Source organism: Piliocolobus tephrosceles, chromosome 5 (genome assembly GCF_002776525.5).
Source record: "Piliocolobus tephrosceles isolate RC106 chromosome 5, ASM277652v3, whole genome shotgun sequence".
Classification (NCBI taxonomy): Eukaryota; Metazoa; Chordata; class Mammalia; order Primates; family Cercopithecidae; genus Piliocolobus; species Piliocolobus tephrosceles.
In genome coordinates, this window is record NC_045438.1 from 3,142,189 (window position 1) to 3,158,769 (window position 16,581).

Below are 16,581 nucleotides of genomic sequence, written 5' to 3' on the forward strand. Positions count from 1 at the left end.
GCAGCCCGCGGTCTGCCGCGCGTGCCTGTGTGCCCGAGGAGCCGCCCCGGGGAGGAGACCCGGCGCGGAGTTGTCCCCCCAGGGGAGAGCCGCAGCCCAGCCGCGGGGGTCGGGCGGCCTGGATACGCCGGACCCAGCCCCGCGGCCGCGGACGCCCGGCGGCGGCGAAGTTTGGCTGCTGAGCAGCGCGGCGCCGGGCCACTGGGGTGCGGGAGCGATGCCCGTGGGGGGCCTGTTGCCGCTCTTCAGCAGCCCCGCGGGCGGCGGCCTGGGCGGGGGGCTCGGCGGCGGCGGCGGCGGCGGCAGGAAGGTGTCGGGCCCCGCCGCCCTGCGCCTGACGGAGAAGTTCGTGCTGCTGCTGGTATTCAGCGCCTTCATCACGCTCTGCTTCGGGGCGATCTTCTTCCTGCCGGACTCCTCCAAGCTGCTCAGCGGGGTCCTGTTCCACTCCAGCCCCGCCTTGCAGCCGGCCTCCGACCACAAGTCCGGGCCCGGGGCGCGCGCCGAGGACGCGGCCGAGGGGCGAGCCCGGCGCCGCGAGGAGGGGGCACCCGGGGACCCGGAGGCCGCCCTGGAGGACAACTTGGCCAGGATCCGCGAAAACCACGAGCGGGCTCTCAGGGAAGCCAAGGAGACCCTGCAGAAGCTGCCCGAGGAGATCCAAAGAGACATCCTGCTGGAGAAGAAGAAGGTGGCCCAGGACCAGCTGCGTGACAAGGCGCCGTTGAGAGGCCTGCCCCCGGTGGACTTCGTGCCTCCCATCGGGGTGGAGAGCCGGGAGCCCGCCGACGCCGCCGTCCGCGAGAAAAGGGCAAAGATCAAAGAGGTGAGTGGGCCGCGCCAGAAATGCCTCCGGACGGGCCGTGTTTTTCAGAGAGAAACGGCAAGCCTTTGAAACTCTGAAGACTGCAGCAATGCAGTGTACGGGAGATGGAGGTTTGCCCCTCCAGGTGCTGTGTCAAAAGCTGTTTCGTTTCCCGTGTTCAATGTAGTGGTAGATGTGTCCAGTAAGATCTAAGGTCAAATCTCGTTTCTTTTAACTTGCCTGCTCTTACTCTGGTGAGCACAAGCCACACGAGGTAGGTATAAATTCCTGGGCAGGTAATATGCAAACCTCTTTCTCTGGCCGCTACACGGTTAATCACCCCACCAGTCACAGCGACGACACTGATCAGCCCCCTGGTAAGGACTGGGGACGTGGCTTTAAAGTGAGGCTTCACGCGTGGTAAAGGGAGCCGGCATACCACGGCTTCTGCCATGTGGCCCTTGTCTGCCAGGTGGAATTCTGTGTGTACTTCCAGACTATAAAGGTGAAACTTGAGAACTTCCCATCATCGAGGGATACTATTGTTTACTTTTTTAAGAAATGAAAATATAAAAAGTCTTCTGCCTCTTGTATTTCTAATGCACAGCCAGAAATAAGGTATTCCATGTGATGCAACAGGTTTGCCTCCACAGCAGCACAATGGTGACAAACTTAATCCAGGATAAACATGGACTTTGATACATCTTTCCTAATTTCCTTCTCGTAATTTTCAGTTAGAACTTGTAACATGTGATTAGGTCAGGACCAGCTTAAAGCTGAAGGGGGCCGTAAAAAGTCCTTTCAGGCTGTCATTTTCAAGATGAAAATGGAAGGACCCAGAGCTCCAGAACCCGTTAGTGATGAGTCAGGACTTGAAGCCCGAGGTCCGAACTTCCACCAGTCACCTGTCACCACGTTGTCTGTCGACATGCCTCCTCTCTGAGCTACTTCCCTGTGTGAAACGGTACCAGCCTGGGTTTTACATAGAAAAGCTGTAGGAACCACATTAAAAGCATGTCATTCCAAATCTTGGTTCGATTTTCTAAAATATGAATGGAGGTAATATTTTTGCCATTTAAAAAATAATATAATCTCTGTGAAAGTAAATACTGTGTTTTCATATTGGGTAGGTAATCAGGAAAGGAAGCCCCTGATCCCATTTGCAGAGAGTAAACAGATTTTTTAAGGTGGTTGAGAGGTATTTAGCGTAAGTGGCTGCAGAATGAAGGCAGCAGGATTGTCATAGGATTTGTGACGTTGTAATAGAAGACCAGCTGAATTTGGTTAAGCTGTAATTGAGCAAGTTAAAGTGGACTTGAATCGTTTTCAGTTTACTAAGAATGCCTTCATCCCTCCTGTGCAGATAGCTTCTTTCCACAGTCCATCGGCATATCTGCTTTTTTGAGACCCCTCCTCAGGGACAGAACCCTCCCATACTTGGGGGAATGGATTCTACTCTCCAAAACAACTCTCTAGCAGTTTCCTTTCTCCATGAAATCCTGTCTGTGCTACCAAATCAGGAAGGTGGAACAAAGCTCTACTTCTTACCAAATCCTCCCAGACTCCTTAATAATATCCAACCAAAACCATAGGAAATTAACCCCAAATGTTCTGTATCTGCATGTGTTTCTGTTAAATTTGAACAGTGTAATTCATACATGTCATGCGTCCAAAGCCATACGAGCTGCCAGTTAGCTAGTACAAAATGACAGTTGTCCAAGGAAAAGATTTTAATACTAAAGATACATAGCTGTTAAGCTATTGGTACTGACCAGCAGTGATTCCAGGTGCATTCAGGGCAGAACCAGGGGGACAGTGGCAGTCTCAGACTCAGGACAGCATATCAACAGTGTACAGATCCATCCCTGGTAGATCCATGTTGTCTGTGTCCCTAAATCCCAAGGTCTTAATTAACCGTGTCAACGAGATTTATGTAGCCTCTGTCTAACATCTTAGCACCTAGACGTTTTGAAACCGCTCAGTCTTGCATAAACTAGTGGAACTAAATGTGTTCTTTAAAATTCCTTGTTGCTGTGAGAACCCAAAAGAGCCAGCATAATTAGCTTCAGCGTTTAGTCAAAGGCTAATGGGAAGAAATGGATTATGATTTTCCATCAGATTAGTTCAGGCAGATGTATTCCTTTGGAAACCAAAAAGAAAAAAAAAAATTATGATGCTGTTCTAAAAACTGTGATGTAAATACTTGGCTTTAGAGAGGCAAGAGTGGTTGCCCATTGTAAATAGGGCACTGGCCTTTACATATTTGGATTCAGTTTCAGGCACCACTGTGGACTTTTTGTTATAAACAAAATCTTTGCCTTAGTTTTGTTCTTTACCATTCCTGTGTTTTCTTTTTCTTTCTTTTTTTTTTTTTTTTTTTTTTTTTTTTTTGAGACAGTCTGGTTCTGTTGCCCAGGCTGGAGTGCAGTAGCGTGATCTCGGCATCTCGGCCCACTCCATCCTCTGCCTCCTGGGTTCAAGCGATTCTCCTGTCTCAGCCTCCCAAATAGCTGGGATTACAGGCATGTGCCACGACACCCAACTAATTTTTGTATTTTTAGTAGAGTCTGGGTTTCACCGTGTTGGCCAGGCTGGTCACGAACTTGACCTCAAGTGATAGACCCACCTGGCCTCTCAAAGTGCTGGGATTGCAGGTGTGAGCCACCATGCCTGATCTGTTCCTTTATTTTCTAATTCTCTTTATACTTAGGTTCTCTATGACACCTGAATGCACTAACACTTGTAGTTAAAATTTAGAAAGTGCACTCAAATCTAACATGTTGGAAGCTTGGATTGTAATTTGAGTCAACCTGTTATTTTGTACTTGGTTCAAAGTCAGTCAATACTATTTTTTATATCTACAGCACAATTATGTTACTAGTACTGCAGTAGATTTTTAGCAACTTTGTGTCTTAGGGGAGATACTCTGTTAATTTCAAATAGGTCATTGTACAGAATGCTTCACAAAAAATGTTAAATGCTTTCCACTACTAATTTGATGGATGGTAAATCTTTGATGTAAAACTTCAAAATAGAATTAAGATCTTCCTCCCTTAACCCCTGTTAAAACTTTCTAAATTAACTCTGGGATTTCGCTGAGATTTAAGATACATACATAGTGTATATTTATTTTCATGAGTTTGATCTTAAAATTGTACTCAGGTTGTCCTTTGCTTTAAAAAGCAGTGTTAGAATAATGAAGCACAAAAGTTAAAATAGCAGCATGGAAGTTTTAGAAAAATAGTCCATTTACTTTTTTTTTTTTCAATCAGAAATTGTTTTTAGCTTCCTTTCTCCCCCGCCCCGCAACCTCTCCCACTTGCGCAATGAGCCTGTGCTGTCCTTTAGGATTTAGAGTCTTAATCCAATTTGGAGGAAGATTTTTTTTTTTCGTTTACTGGAATTAAGGGGGGTCCTGAGTAATAGGGGCTGGGGCTAAAGACTGTCAGGTTGTCAGAGGGGACTCCTTTCTTCTCAGGCTGGAATCCTCACCAACCTAAGTGGGGATTGGGAGTATGTGCAGACTGGCAGCCTTAGATTTGTCGTGTAAGGTGACCCTGCACCTGTGGGGTCACAGTTTCCTTCTCTCAGTTCTCAAACAAGACTTTGGTATTTTATTCCAGACCTATTTGTGTAATCATGAATTTAAAGAACATTTTCATATTGATGGCTAATAGTTAAAATACACATTTATTATACTTTATACTAGCCTTAGGCATATAGCCTATAATTTATGTTAACTATTGACAGTTTACCGTTTTGGTAAAGATCAGATGTGAGAATAATCTGCCTTGACAGGTTAAAGCAAAACACTTTTAATTTGACACTTTCTAGTTTATTTGTATGGGTAGTTCTGGGGTGGAAAATAATATTTACAAAATAATAAAAACCATGATTTGGAGACTCGACCCAAGAAGCTTCAACATCCTTAGGTTCTTGCCTGTGCCGCTGTGCTGTGACACATTCCCTACTGAACATAGGTCACTGTGGAATTGCTCCACCCAGGGACCTTTCCCCAGAGCAGGCAGGACGTGGGGTGTTTGCGAGGGTTTTTCTCTCCTTAGCAAGTAGATAAGTATTCAACAGTGTAAGTACTGGAATAGCTGCTGACTGCTAATATACAAAAGCAAAAAAATACATATATACATTAATGGGTAGTTAATTACGTTCAGCTTCATTTTCTGTCAGCTGTTGATAGTTTCTCCGAGAAGAGTATTCTGTCTTCCTCTTAACTAGGATTCATATAAAGGAGCTGCTTATGTATATGGGACTTACAACCTAGTTAAAAGTGTGAAAAGAGGTTTTAAAAAATGTATTTTCAAACAAATGCAGCTATCTATACTACTTAGATGAGCTAATGAACTAAAGCATCTTGAAAAATTTATCTTAGTATTACACAAGATGAATTTGTATGAGATCTGAATTGGTTGGAATTCGCTGAAGAACTTACATATTTGAATCAGATTATTTCATAAGCTCTGGTGATGCAAATTTTTTATTGAAGAGAACTTTAAGCATGTGTCCAAAGGTCAGAGGGAAGGAATACCTGCAGATCCGTGTGAGGGATGAGGGCTGAATACACAGGGTAGATCAGAATTGCGCTGGAACTTGGTTATACCCCCAACCCAGTCAAGCACCTGTGGTCTTTTAAATTTCTTTCTTTATAATTGTGTGTATGTTGGTCAAAGAAGAGTTTGATTAGTAAAAATAGGAACAGCCATGGTGGACTCCAGAGATACTGTGAAACGAGTGGCAAAACAGCCTGTCCCCCAAGTAGACGAAAATAGTAAACGAGATACCTGTTTGGTGCGTTTAGGGAAGAGATTCCCTCTTTGAGGAAATGAGTCCTGACTTTTCCCTCAATATTCTTAGCCTAGTTCCTTGCTTGGTGTTCAGTGATTGAGCTCTATCTTATCCCCACCCACCACCTCTCAATCTGTTAAAAGGCCCTTTACACAGACTCTGCAAATTATGGCATGATAACTTTAAATCTCAGATTTTAAAACTAAATGTATGCTCTAAGTCATAAAGTATTGCATCTGAATGAGATCTGAGAGATAGTTCATTCATTTTACGGTAAAGGCAACCAAGACACAAAGATCTTTCTGGAAATCACATCACCAGCTAGTGGCAGAGTTGAGTTGCAGAGGGAAACCCCAGTCTTCTGTGAGTGTTGCTCACTGTCCCCAACATGGCTTGTCTCCTAAATAAAACTCCAAAGAATTGTGTAAATTATCCATGTTTATTGTTTGCAGGCCCTAATAGAGAGTAAAAAAACATACAATTGTGCATTATTATAAATTTGACCTTATACTAGCATGGTGGGTTTTTTTTTTTTTTTTTTCAGCCAACCATGGATCAGAGTAATTTTTAAGTCAATTGTTAAAAATCTTACCAGTGGCATGGTTTAGAAGCCGCCCTCTTTGTAAAGACACCCAGGGAAAGCTTGATAGGACATCTTGTTCTCTTTATAAAGATCTCTCCAAGAAGCACAGGCATTTGTAATCATTCAGTTAAACAATCTTTATGAAGAAAAGTGGGGAAAAGAAGGAAGGGAGAGCAGAAGAGAGTGAGTTATTGTATATACAAAGGGTGAAAGGGGAGCACCCAGAGAAGGGACATGTGGTGACTAGAAGTGCTGCTTTAAAATTATAAACGTGTGTGCTCTTCTGATACTGCACGATGGATAACAGAAGAATGGCAGCTAACCTAAAGGATGATTGTTTTAAAAGTAGACATACGTGTAAAAATCACATCAATCTATGGGCAATTCTTTCCACCCAAGTAGGTTCTGGTGATTCTCTTTTTGGGTACACTTACCTATCTCTGTTCCATCCGTTTGGAGCGATGTCGTGGTTAGAAGGATGGTTCTGGAATCACATAATCTGGGTCTGAATCTGTTCTCTACCATTCTCTAGCTTTGTGACCTTCTGCAAATGATTTAATCTCTCAGAACTTCAGTTTCCTCATTTGTCAAATGAGGTTAATAGCGATACCCACTTTGTTGGATCCCAAGGCTGAAATGTGATAGTAAAGCACTTGGAATGGTATCAGACATGAAGTGGGCACGCTGTAAATGCTGCGTGTGATGACTGCTGTTACTGGTCACCACCAAAAGCCATCAAGCCAAGATTGCATCGATCCATATACTGTTTAGTAACTCAGGAAAGTGGATAATGAAGTTTCAAAAGGGCATCAAAAATAGTTAAAATTGAGTTTTAGTGCTTAAAGGGATACATTTCCAGTTCATCAAAAAGACCTTTCCATATAACTGTAATTTTATTGTGCTACGGTCAACACTGATTTTCTTTGATTTCTGTCAAATTCCAAAAAAACTTAAGTGTCTTTAGAATGAGATACTTACTGTATATACGTCTTCAGCTTCTTCAGAATATGTGTTAAAGAATTAATTTGTCTCTTTCTCACAGTCAAATATCAGAGTAGTCACAGTCGAGTTATCTTAATTTCTTTTTTTTCTAATAAAGAATTTTTTTATTTACACAATACAGATTGGGTCTCACTATAATTCCCAAGCTGGTTTCAAACTCCTGAGCTGAATCAGTCCTCCCACCTCAGCCTCCCAAAGTGTTGGGATTACAGGTATGAGCCACCATGCCTGGCTGAGTTACCTGTCTTAAGTATTGAAGTTATTCTTCTACATAAAGAGATCAAGTAAAGTGAATTTCAGTCTGTTTCGTCTTGGAGGAATGTTTTTAAGAAGTGAGAATTATTATTTTAGGCTGGGCAAAAATTATGTAATTCTGATAAATTCTATAATCAGAGCTCCGTCCATCACCTGATAGTCAAAGTTCACATAAATCAGTTTTATTTTGTAGCTCAGAGAGTTTGGTCTTTCTGAGAGCTTCACATTGAATTTAGATTTATTAGGATTCCAGAGCCGCTATTCATTTTACACATGAGAAATAAGGCCAGTGAGCTGTGACTTCCTGAGATGCCCCCAGTGTACAAACAATAGCTGAGAATTGCTTTTCAGGTGTTGAGAAGTACTAAGAACCAGGCCCCACTCCACCTGGGATAATCTCGACTCTAATGAGAACGTGTGCTTTGGTGACTGGCTGACCAGCCTTCCCTCCTCAGCCCCGAATGACGGGCCAACTGCCAGAAGCCCCACTGAGACCATCCTAGAGGGAAGTGGGACGTCTTTGCTGGGTAGGGGATTGCCTAAGAAAGCAATACGGGCTAATTCCTTTGCTCCTAGGCATATGGCAGCAGTGCCCCACCCCCACTGAGTTCTGCTAAAGACTTCGTGATCATTAGGTACTTGAAAGAAAACCAAATGAGATTAAGGCTTAAGAGCATTTAAAAGTCACAGCCCTCATTTCTGTCATGAATACACTGGTAGTTGCTTTCCGTACTTTAGAGCTGAGCCGTCCTGCAGATAATCCAGAACAGAGATAATAAAATTGAAAAGCACACGTATCCTTTGTGTTTACTCGACTTTTGTGACTAGAATGACTCCTTCTTTCTCATGTTTCTCAGTCCGCTCATCTCCCTGGCTGTTAAGTTTATCAAAAGCCCAGTCCCTGATTTGCTCTGCTGCTTTCTCATCACTCTTGCTCTACATCCTTCATTCAGGTGACACTCAGAACATATTATATTAACTTCATTTGCATTTTTCATGTTTTTTATGTGGGTCGCTAATTAGATCATCCTGTCTTGTGTGGGAGTGTTTAGTATGAGCAACTTAGTATGAGAGAGGGCGTGGAGATGAGGGGATAAAAAGCTGATGAAGGACACCAAGTTCTGAAAGGGTGGTTTAATAACACAGCATTGCCACCCTCTGAAACAGCCTTTGTTACTGGTGCCTGTGTGTCTGTGCTAGGAGTTTATGAGAAAGGGGGTGAAAGTAATTGGTGTCCGAAGGCCTGGGAATGAGTATGGCCAAGACATGAACTCAGGCTATCCACAGACTACAAGCTGTTGCTAATGTCTCCATTTCTGCCAAATTCTTCCTCATTAAATGGTCTCCTCAAGGTCCCTTCAGAACCCTCAGTTCTTCTAAATGACAGGATGATCTCAGAAATAGGACAGGAGGCCAGGGATCCTAGCCTACGCTGGGGGTGGCATGTCCAGCTTCCTGAGCTGATGTTTAGGTCATGATTGTCTGTCCCTAGTTCCTCTTTCACGGGAATACATTGCTGGAGCTCCCTACTAAAAAGGGAAGCGAGTTTCCCCCCTGTATCTCTCTCTGTCGGGGCATAAGACGAGAACAGACCTGTGGAATGATTAGGGAAGTCAGGGGTATGTACCCTGTCTCAAAATCTGATTCCCAGCTGCCTGAAGTTGACCACCAGTGTTTCTTTTTTACTGTTTTTGTTTCGTTTTTGTTTTTGTTTTTGAGATGGAGTCTTGCTCTGTTGCCAAGACTGGAGTGCAGTGGTGCGATCTTGTCTCACTGCAACCTCCGCCTCCCAGGTTCAAGCAATTCTCCTGCCTCAGCCTTCTGAGTAGCTGGGATTACAGACACCTGCCACCATGCTTGGCTAATTTTTGTATTTTTAGTAGAGACAAGGTTTCTCTACATTGGCCAGGCTAGTCTAAAACTCCTGATCTCAAGTAATGCATCCACCTCGGCCTCCCAAAGTGCTGGGATTACAGGCGTGAGCCACCGCGCCTGTCCATTTATTGATTCTTAAAGGTTTGCTTTAAACGTAGATGAATAAAGTTGCTCAGCCGAGTTATTAATATACTTTGAGATTTGTCTTAGCAAGGGATAGAATAGGTTTGTTGAAGCAAGTGTCTTCCATTGTGTTATTTCATTTTATAAACTCATGTCTGCTTGGGAAAGAAAAATTTGAAAGCACACTAGAATAGGAAAAAAAAATCCTTCATAGTTTTATCAGTAACTAAGTAGTGTCAATAATGCTCCTCCGTAACCCCAATATGTAAGTTCATTTTTCCCCCATGGTTATAACCACACTGTATATACTTTTTTTTTTCCATTTTCTTTGCAAGTGTCATTTTATGTTAGCATAATATATCCATGTCAAAGCATCATACGTTATTTAACTCGTCCTTTGTACCTGAATATTTAGATTATTTCCACTTTTTTCTTCTTATTTAAAATGCTGAGACAGACACCTTTGTCCAGTAAATTTCTGTCTCACTTTTTATTGCGCACACCCTGGTAAGTGGGATTTTCTCTTAAATTCTTAAGAGGGGAAATGAGTTGGCCAACAGATAGTACGTTTTGAGGGATAACTTTCCAGAAACCATTTATACTCCCATGTATCATATAGTGAATGGAGTCTGTTGATTCTTTGTGAATTTCATAGGTGATGAAGCAGTATATGGCATTTTCAATTTGCTTTTCTTTGATCAACACTTTCTCCTGTGTTGCTCATTTGCATTTCTTCCTTGTGAGTTGTATAGATCGAACAAGGAAATTTTAAAAGGAGAAAGATTGGGAAGATGGCACAGCTTGGAGGCCTAAGGAGTGAGATCCACCAGAGGAGATGGATCTGGCAAGGTGGCTGAATGGAACATGGACTCCTGTGGGAGGCAAAGCCCTCAAGGCAAGAGTTAGGATTTTATAAAGCAAAGTTGCAAGAAAAAAAATTTTTCCCCTAGATTGCACACTTAGGATAAAATATCCTTTATTGATAGGAGCTCTTACCAGGCTCTTGGGACAGCCCACATCCCTCAACTACGACCTAGCCAGCTTGACCAGCGCATCTTCATTTTTAAGTGATAGTTGGGATTTTGCCTCAGATATTTGAGGAAGGTATTGACCTCTCTGGAGATCTGCGGAAGGATCTTTCTCCCTTTGGAGTGTATCAGGATGCTTTTCTAATAGTTGAAGATCAAAAGTAGTCCAAATAGAATTTCAGAAGTGATTTTAATGATACCAGAAAATGGCAAGTCTTATAAAGCTGAATTCTTAAAGAAGAAAATTTAACCAAAAGGAAATCATGAGATTTCATAGAAATATTTGTTCTTATGTGTGAAGAGGCAGGCTAATCTTTTGTGTGTGAGAGGTCTTCAGTGTTTTAATAGGATAAATATGCATTTTATCAAAGATATTTTTAAAGAAAAGCATGATTTTTTGTGTGTGAAGTTTGGGCTTTTTTTTTTTCCACACTAAATCCTTCAAATGTTTTTAGTCATGTTTTTTAAGATAGTGAAGAGCTGCATATTTCAAAATGTATTTATATTCTGACCTTGGTTCATAAAAGTCTGCCAAACGCCAGAACTATTTAAATTTGGCTATAACACTGTGTTAACATGATGAATAATGATTGACATAAATGTACTATATTATTTTTATAAATTGTGGTTAGACATGATAGTAATTTTAGAATATTTACAACACTATTTTTGGAGACTTTCTTTTAGTCAACTAGCAGTAGTGAATGTTTTATCTAGCCAACTACAGGTTTTCAGCTCATAATCAGAAATGCCTGAGAAGTCCGTATTGTGATTTAAGGAGTTATTAGCCCAAGTCAGCAATTTTATGAGGCATTCTTATTAGGAAGTATAAAATGAACTTTATGTAGTAAAAAACGTATTTTATAATTGGCATGTATCTAATACATTGTATACATTCACTCATATTAAGCACTTTGGTTAGTCTTCATTATTTAATCCTCCTGTGGTTACTTAACATAGAATGTGTAATGAAGAACTCAGTAGCTTTAAAGGGGGGTGGATGAGGAGCAAAGAAAATGAAGATGATTTATTAACTACTGTTGAAAGCTGCTTTAGCAGTTAGGGTGAATAAAAATGATGATTTATTAAGTATTCCATCAGTAATAAGATAAAGCCACAGTGTAGGGTTGGTTGTAGAAGTACTTCTATTTTCCCTAACTCCCAAGAATACAGTTTCCACGACATTGGCTCTTTGCAGTCATCCGTCCCTTCCAGAGCTATCATATTGAGGGCAGGAGAAAGAGCTTCCCCTATTCATCCATGTGTCCAACAGATAAGTTAGCTCTGGCCCTGCCCATAATAGGACCCAGTACGTCTGTGTTGAATGAATATGCTCTTTGAAATAAACATGCCTGCAGGAGTTACTCAGGTTAAGTATGATTCCGTGCTAAGTAATCTGGTATTCCAGAAGTGGTGTCCACTCATCTTTGAAGTCCTTTCTAATGTATATACTCAATGGCTACAAGCCTTTGTCTTTTTGATTTTTTTTTTTTTTTTCCAACAACAGTCAGAAGTCATTTAGAATCAGACCTAGTGAATAAAGAGACTAATGAATGTAGGAAATGCCTTTTCCAGTTTTCAGGTTGTTTTCCAGAATGATTTATAAAATGAAAACTGCATTCATTTTCTTATATGACCATTAACTGGTGAAAGTGGTGCAAAAAAAAAAAACTTTTTGACCAAATATAACACTGGTGAAATAAACATAGATGATTGTGAGATTCCTTTAAAGGTGAACACTCGAATATAAAGATTCTGTTGTTTTATTGAAAAGTGTTTGTATCTGCAGCCATTTTTTAAAAGATATGTTATTTTTAAAGTAGGTAGTGTCTTCATTTCTTTATTACCTAGAATACTGGACAGTGTTTAATAAGGGATGCCATTTTTCTTGTATTTCAGTTTTATACAGGATATACCTAGAGTTGGTTTTGTTTTGCTTCCATTTTGGCAAAAATTTTTGAGAGATAAAGGTGTCTTAATGAGTAATGCTTACAGTACCACACTAAAATGAAAAGTCATAGGTTAGCTGTTATTTTCCACTAGAGAAATCAGAATTACATAAATGTTTTCCTCCCTAAGAAGGTGTGATATTTTGAGAAAGAGAAAGAAGCTTGGTTTTCTGTTTCCTAGTTTCATATTGTTTCTCCTGAAAAATGCTGTCTCATATAAATAATTGCATGGTAGAGGCTCAATGAATTTTATGCATTTGTCAATGGTCCCTTTTCCAGTTTATTCTGCAGATGACTATTAATCTTCCTAAAACATCACTTCTCCCGTATTGCCCAACTCAGGTTTTAATGGTCCTCCATTTCCTATAAAGTAATGATTCAGACTTCAACATGCATCAGAATCACCTGCAGGGCATGTTAAACTAGATTGCTGGTGCCGGGCGCGTGGCTCACACCTGTAATCCTAACACTTTGGGAGGCAGAGGGGAGGATCACTTGAGGCCAGGAATTCGAGACCAGCCTGACCAACATGGTAAAATGCTGTCTCTACTAAAAATATAAAAACTAGCTGGGCGTGGTGGTGTGAGCCTGTAGTCCCAGCTACTTGGGAGGCTGAGGCCAAAGAATCACTTGAACCCGGGAGGTGAAGGTTGCAGTGAACTGAGATTGTGCCACTGCACTCCAGCGTGGGTGACAGAGTGAGACTCTGTCTCAAAAATAATAATAATAAAATTTTAAAAGCCTGGAGTTTGATTCAGTAGGTCTGGATGGGCCCCAGAATTTGCATTTTTAACATGTTGCTAGGTGATACTGATTCTTCTGGTCCAGTGACTTACTAGAAAAACACTGCTCTAGAATGAAGTCACAAAGAAATCACAAATGTTTAGCATGGTATCCGTAGTCGTTCATAAATCTGCCTCAGTTTACTTCTTGAGTTGTATCTCTGTTACTTACCTGTGCTTCCACAAAACTTACATAGTTACTGTCTCCAGAACACATGTAGTTTAGGATTTCGTCTTGTTCACTTTATGGTTCTCAAAAGGAGAGTCTTCTCACGTGCTCAAAATTCATGTCCTCATGAAGCCCTCTTTACATTCTCGACCTTTACTGATCCCTCCCTTCTGCAAATTCCCATGTTATTTATTATTTCTGTCTTTGGCCTGTGTGTCACTGATTTCATGTGCACATATGTTATCTTTCAAGTAGATTTCAGACACCGTAAAAGTGGGGACACCTTTTTTATCTCATAGGTCCATGGCCCAGAATTTGACAATAAAAGGCAATTCATCTTGAATGTAACCCAGATTAATTATATCAACAAAATGTTTTACAAATGTGAGGCAGTATGGCAGAGTAGAAACACTTCTGACCTCCCTTTCCACACCTTTGAAAGGGAGCTAATAATTCCTCTTTTTCAGAGTTGTTGTAGGAATTAGAATAGAAAATGTATGTGAATCTCTGAGCGCAATGCCTAGCATATAGCATTCATTATTCAATACATAGTATATACTTACTAGCAGCAAGGAATTGCTGGGAGTAATAAGCTTGGACTTCTGCTAAGGAAAGGGGTTGGTAAGTAAATTGGATTCAGAAAGTCATTTCCAGGAAAGGAAAGTGTGTTTTGGCTGCAGTGTTGCTGTATTGACCAATAATAGCTTGTATTTTCTATTGTTGCCTCCCTTTTTAGTTGTTGTTGCCAAAATTGTCACTTCCTGTGACAGGAAAGTAAGCATTATTTTGCCTTGTTAGAATTGTTATGACACAGAAGGGATGCTCATCCTCAGGAAAAGCATAGAGAGGGTGTTGAATGGAGTGGTTCCTCATTCATTCATCAGTGTCCAGTTACCTCTGACTTCTGGGCCTGGTGTCACACAACACTTAGATATGTGGGGAGGAAAGAAAGCCAGGGGAAAAAGAAATCTGGAGAAATACCTTCAGGGCATAGAAAGAAATAATTTTTGTGAGCTGAAAAACTGAAAATATTTCATTCAGAGATAGCTACGTGTGTAAATTTAGCTCAATAATTAGGCATATGGTGCTTTCATTTTAGGATGTATCCACCCTTTGTGATAATATCCGTTGATTATTAGAGCTGCTGCAGCTTTAACTACGTTGCCAGCAGAGATTCCTAGTGCATTTAAGACAAGAATTCAAGAGTGAAATGGAAAACTGAATTAATAATTTGTTCTTGGGTGGTTTTAATCTGCTCCTTATTAACTTTGTAGTTTATGCCTGGAGGATTAGATTTGGAAACAGAACACCAACTAATGTTCTAAAAGTTTACTTCCTTTTATTGGAACATTATACTCTTAAAGATTTTCTAAAGAACATTTTGGCTGTTTTAGTCTTAAATACGAGGTACACTTAAGTTCTTATGATTCAACCTAAAATAATAGAAAGCTTTTAATCTATGATATTAATTTTAACTTTTAAAGTATTTCATGTTAGACTTCAAGGCAGGAATCGTTTAATAAAAACCAACTAATAGAAGGAAAGGTATTCTTCATTGGGCATGAGGATATTTGGATCTCTTTTCCCAAGCTTTTTAAAATCCCCCTAGGTCTATATTTTTCAATCTTAGAATTTTAAATCTGCTTGCTGTTGATGGTAAAGAAAATAGGAAAATTAAAATCAAAGGTTATTTCTGTTTACTTCCTGTACCTTGTCAAATGTTTCTAAAATTGATCGAAAACAAACCATTGTAATTTTATAAATTGAAAAAAGAGTCCTATTCCAAGATATAGCCTAATAGGATAAGCTGAAATAGGAAGTTTAAAAACAGCTGTCTGGGAGAGTGGGAGATGGTGATGCTGTCCATCTGCTTGTTGCTTAAAGCTTTAACTACCATCCTATTAGAATATACCTGAGAGTCTGGGAAGTCAGTGTATTTGCTTCTGTGGTTGTAGTTCTCCACCCACCTGTGATCTGAAGAATTACACCCTAGGTTTTTATAAGGTAAAGGCTCTACAATTTAGACATTTAGAAGGGACTTCTTTGAAAACTAGGAAGAAGTTTGGCGAAGTATAATACCAGGTATTGGTCTGAGTTAACCAGTGGTAGTTTATTTATTAGAAAGCTAGTCTGAATTTATGTATTCTTGATAAATACAAGTTTTGACAGAAATTCTCCACTTTTGACGGATGTGGTAATAGAGGTTGAGGATTTTATAGCCAGATATGCTGCAGGTAATCAGGTGTTAGTTCTAGCTTAATAATTAGCTTAATTTAGTATTAGCTGTCTTTTTCTGTCATACTTTTTACCCATGCTCTTAATCATCTTCCATTTTTGAGTGTGTTCTGCTGGTGAGATGCGGTACTAATGGTGCAAAGGCAGACAAAAGGAGAGTTGCAGAAGTGGTATTGTATTTTACACACGTCAGAAGACTAGTCACCTTAATACTGAGTAATTGACTATGATTGACAACAGGGAATGAGCAGCCCTCTCACTTCCTGGAACCTTGAGAGGTGAATTCCATATATTACCACCGGTGTTCAGAAGGATCACCTTTTTCTGACCTGGGGGCACTCGCTCCTAACCTTTTAGAATTCCTGAGGGAGGAAGCTGTCTAGTTACATGATTAGTTAGCACATTTGTGGACCTTTAGCTTTCGGTAGAATTGCTCGAAAGCTGTCTTAGGAAGTAATGCCTTTGGTTGATTTGAAATTTCATGCGTCAGCCGTGTTGCTAGTGTTTTCCAAAACACTGGGGGATTTTTGCAGACAGCATTTTCAGGGGCTGATTTGAAAGTAATAAGCCAAACTGGCAGGGAGGGAAGATTCTTCCTTCACCTCAGGGTTACTTTACTCTGGAGTGCCCTGTCTTCACAAATCCAGGGGACACACAACACAGTAGTAGCCATAAGAGTGAGTGTCTGTTGTGTGTTGTGCAGCCCAGAGTCTTCCACTGGTATATACCAAGTCCCCAAGTTAGATATTTCTCTTTTAAACAGAATTTTGCCTTCATATGTAAAATAAAAATTATCTTCCTCAGTTGGCTTTTTTTTTTCTTTTTTTTGAGACGGAGTTTTGCTCTTGTCGCCCAGGCTGGAGTGCAGTGGCATGATCTCAGCTCACTGCAGCCTCAGCCTGTTGAGTAGCTGGGATTACAGGTGCCTGCCACCACACCCAACTAATTGTTGTATTTTTGGTAGAGACTAGG

The 16,581-nt window shown here is 40.8% G+C and overlaps 1 protein-coding gene across 1 annotated transcript in view; it reads left to right on the top strand.

The window, feature by feature from the left end:
* The window catches only part of MAN1A1 (mannosidase alpha class 1A member 1), a 165,157-nt gene continuing 148,576 nt past the window's right edge, over positions 1–16,581 (top strand). Inside the window, exon 1 of the mRNA XM_023218998.1 lies at positions 1–826. Coding sequence (XP_023074766.1) covers positions 218–826 — 609 coding nt within the window. The 5' untranslated portion in view covers positions 1–217. The remainder of the gene's footprint in view (positions 827–16,581) is intronic.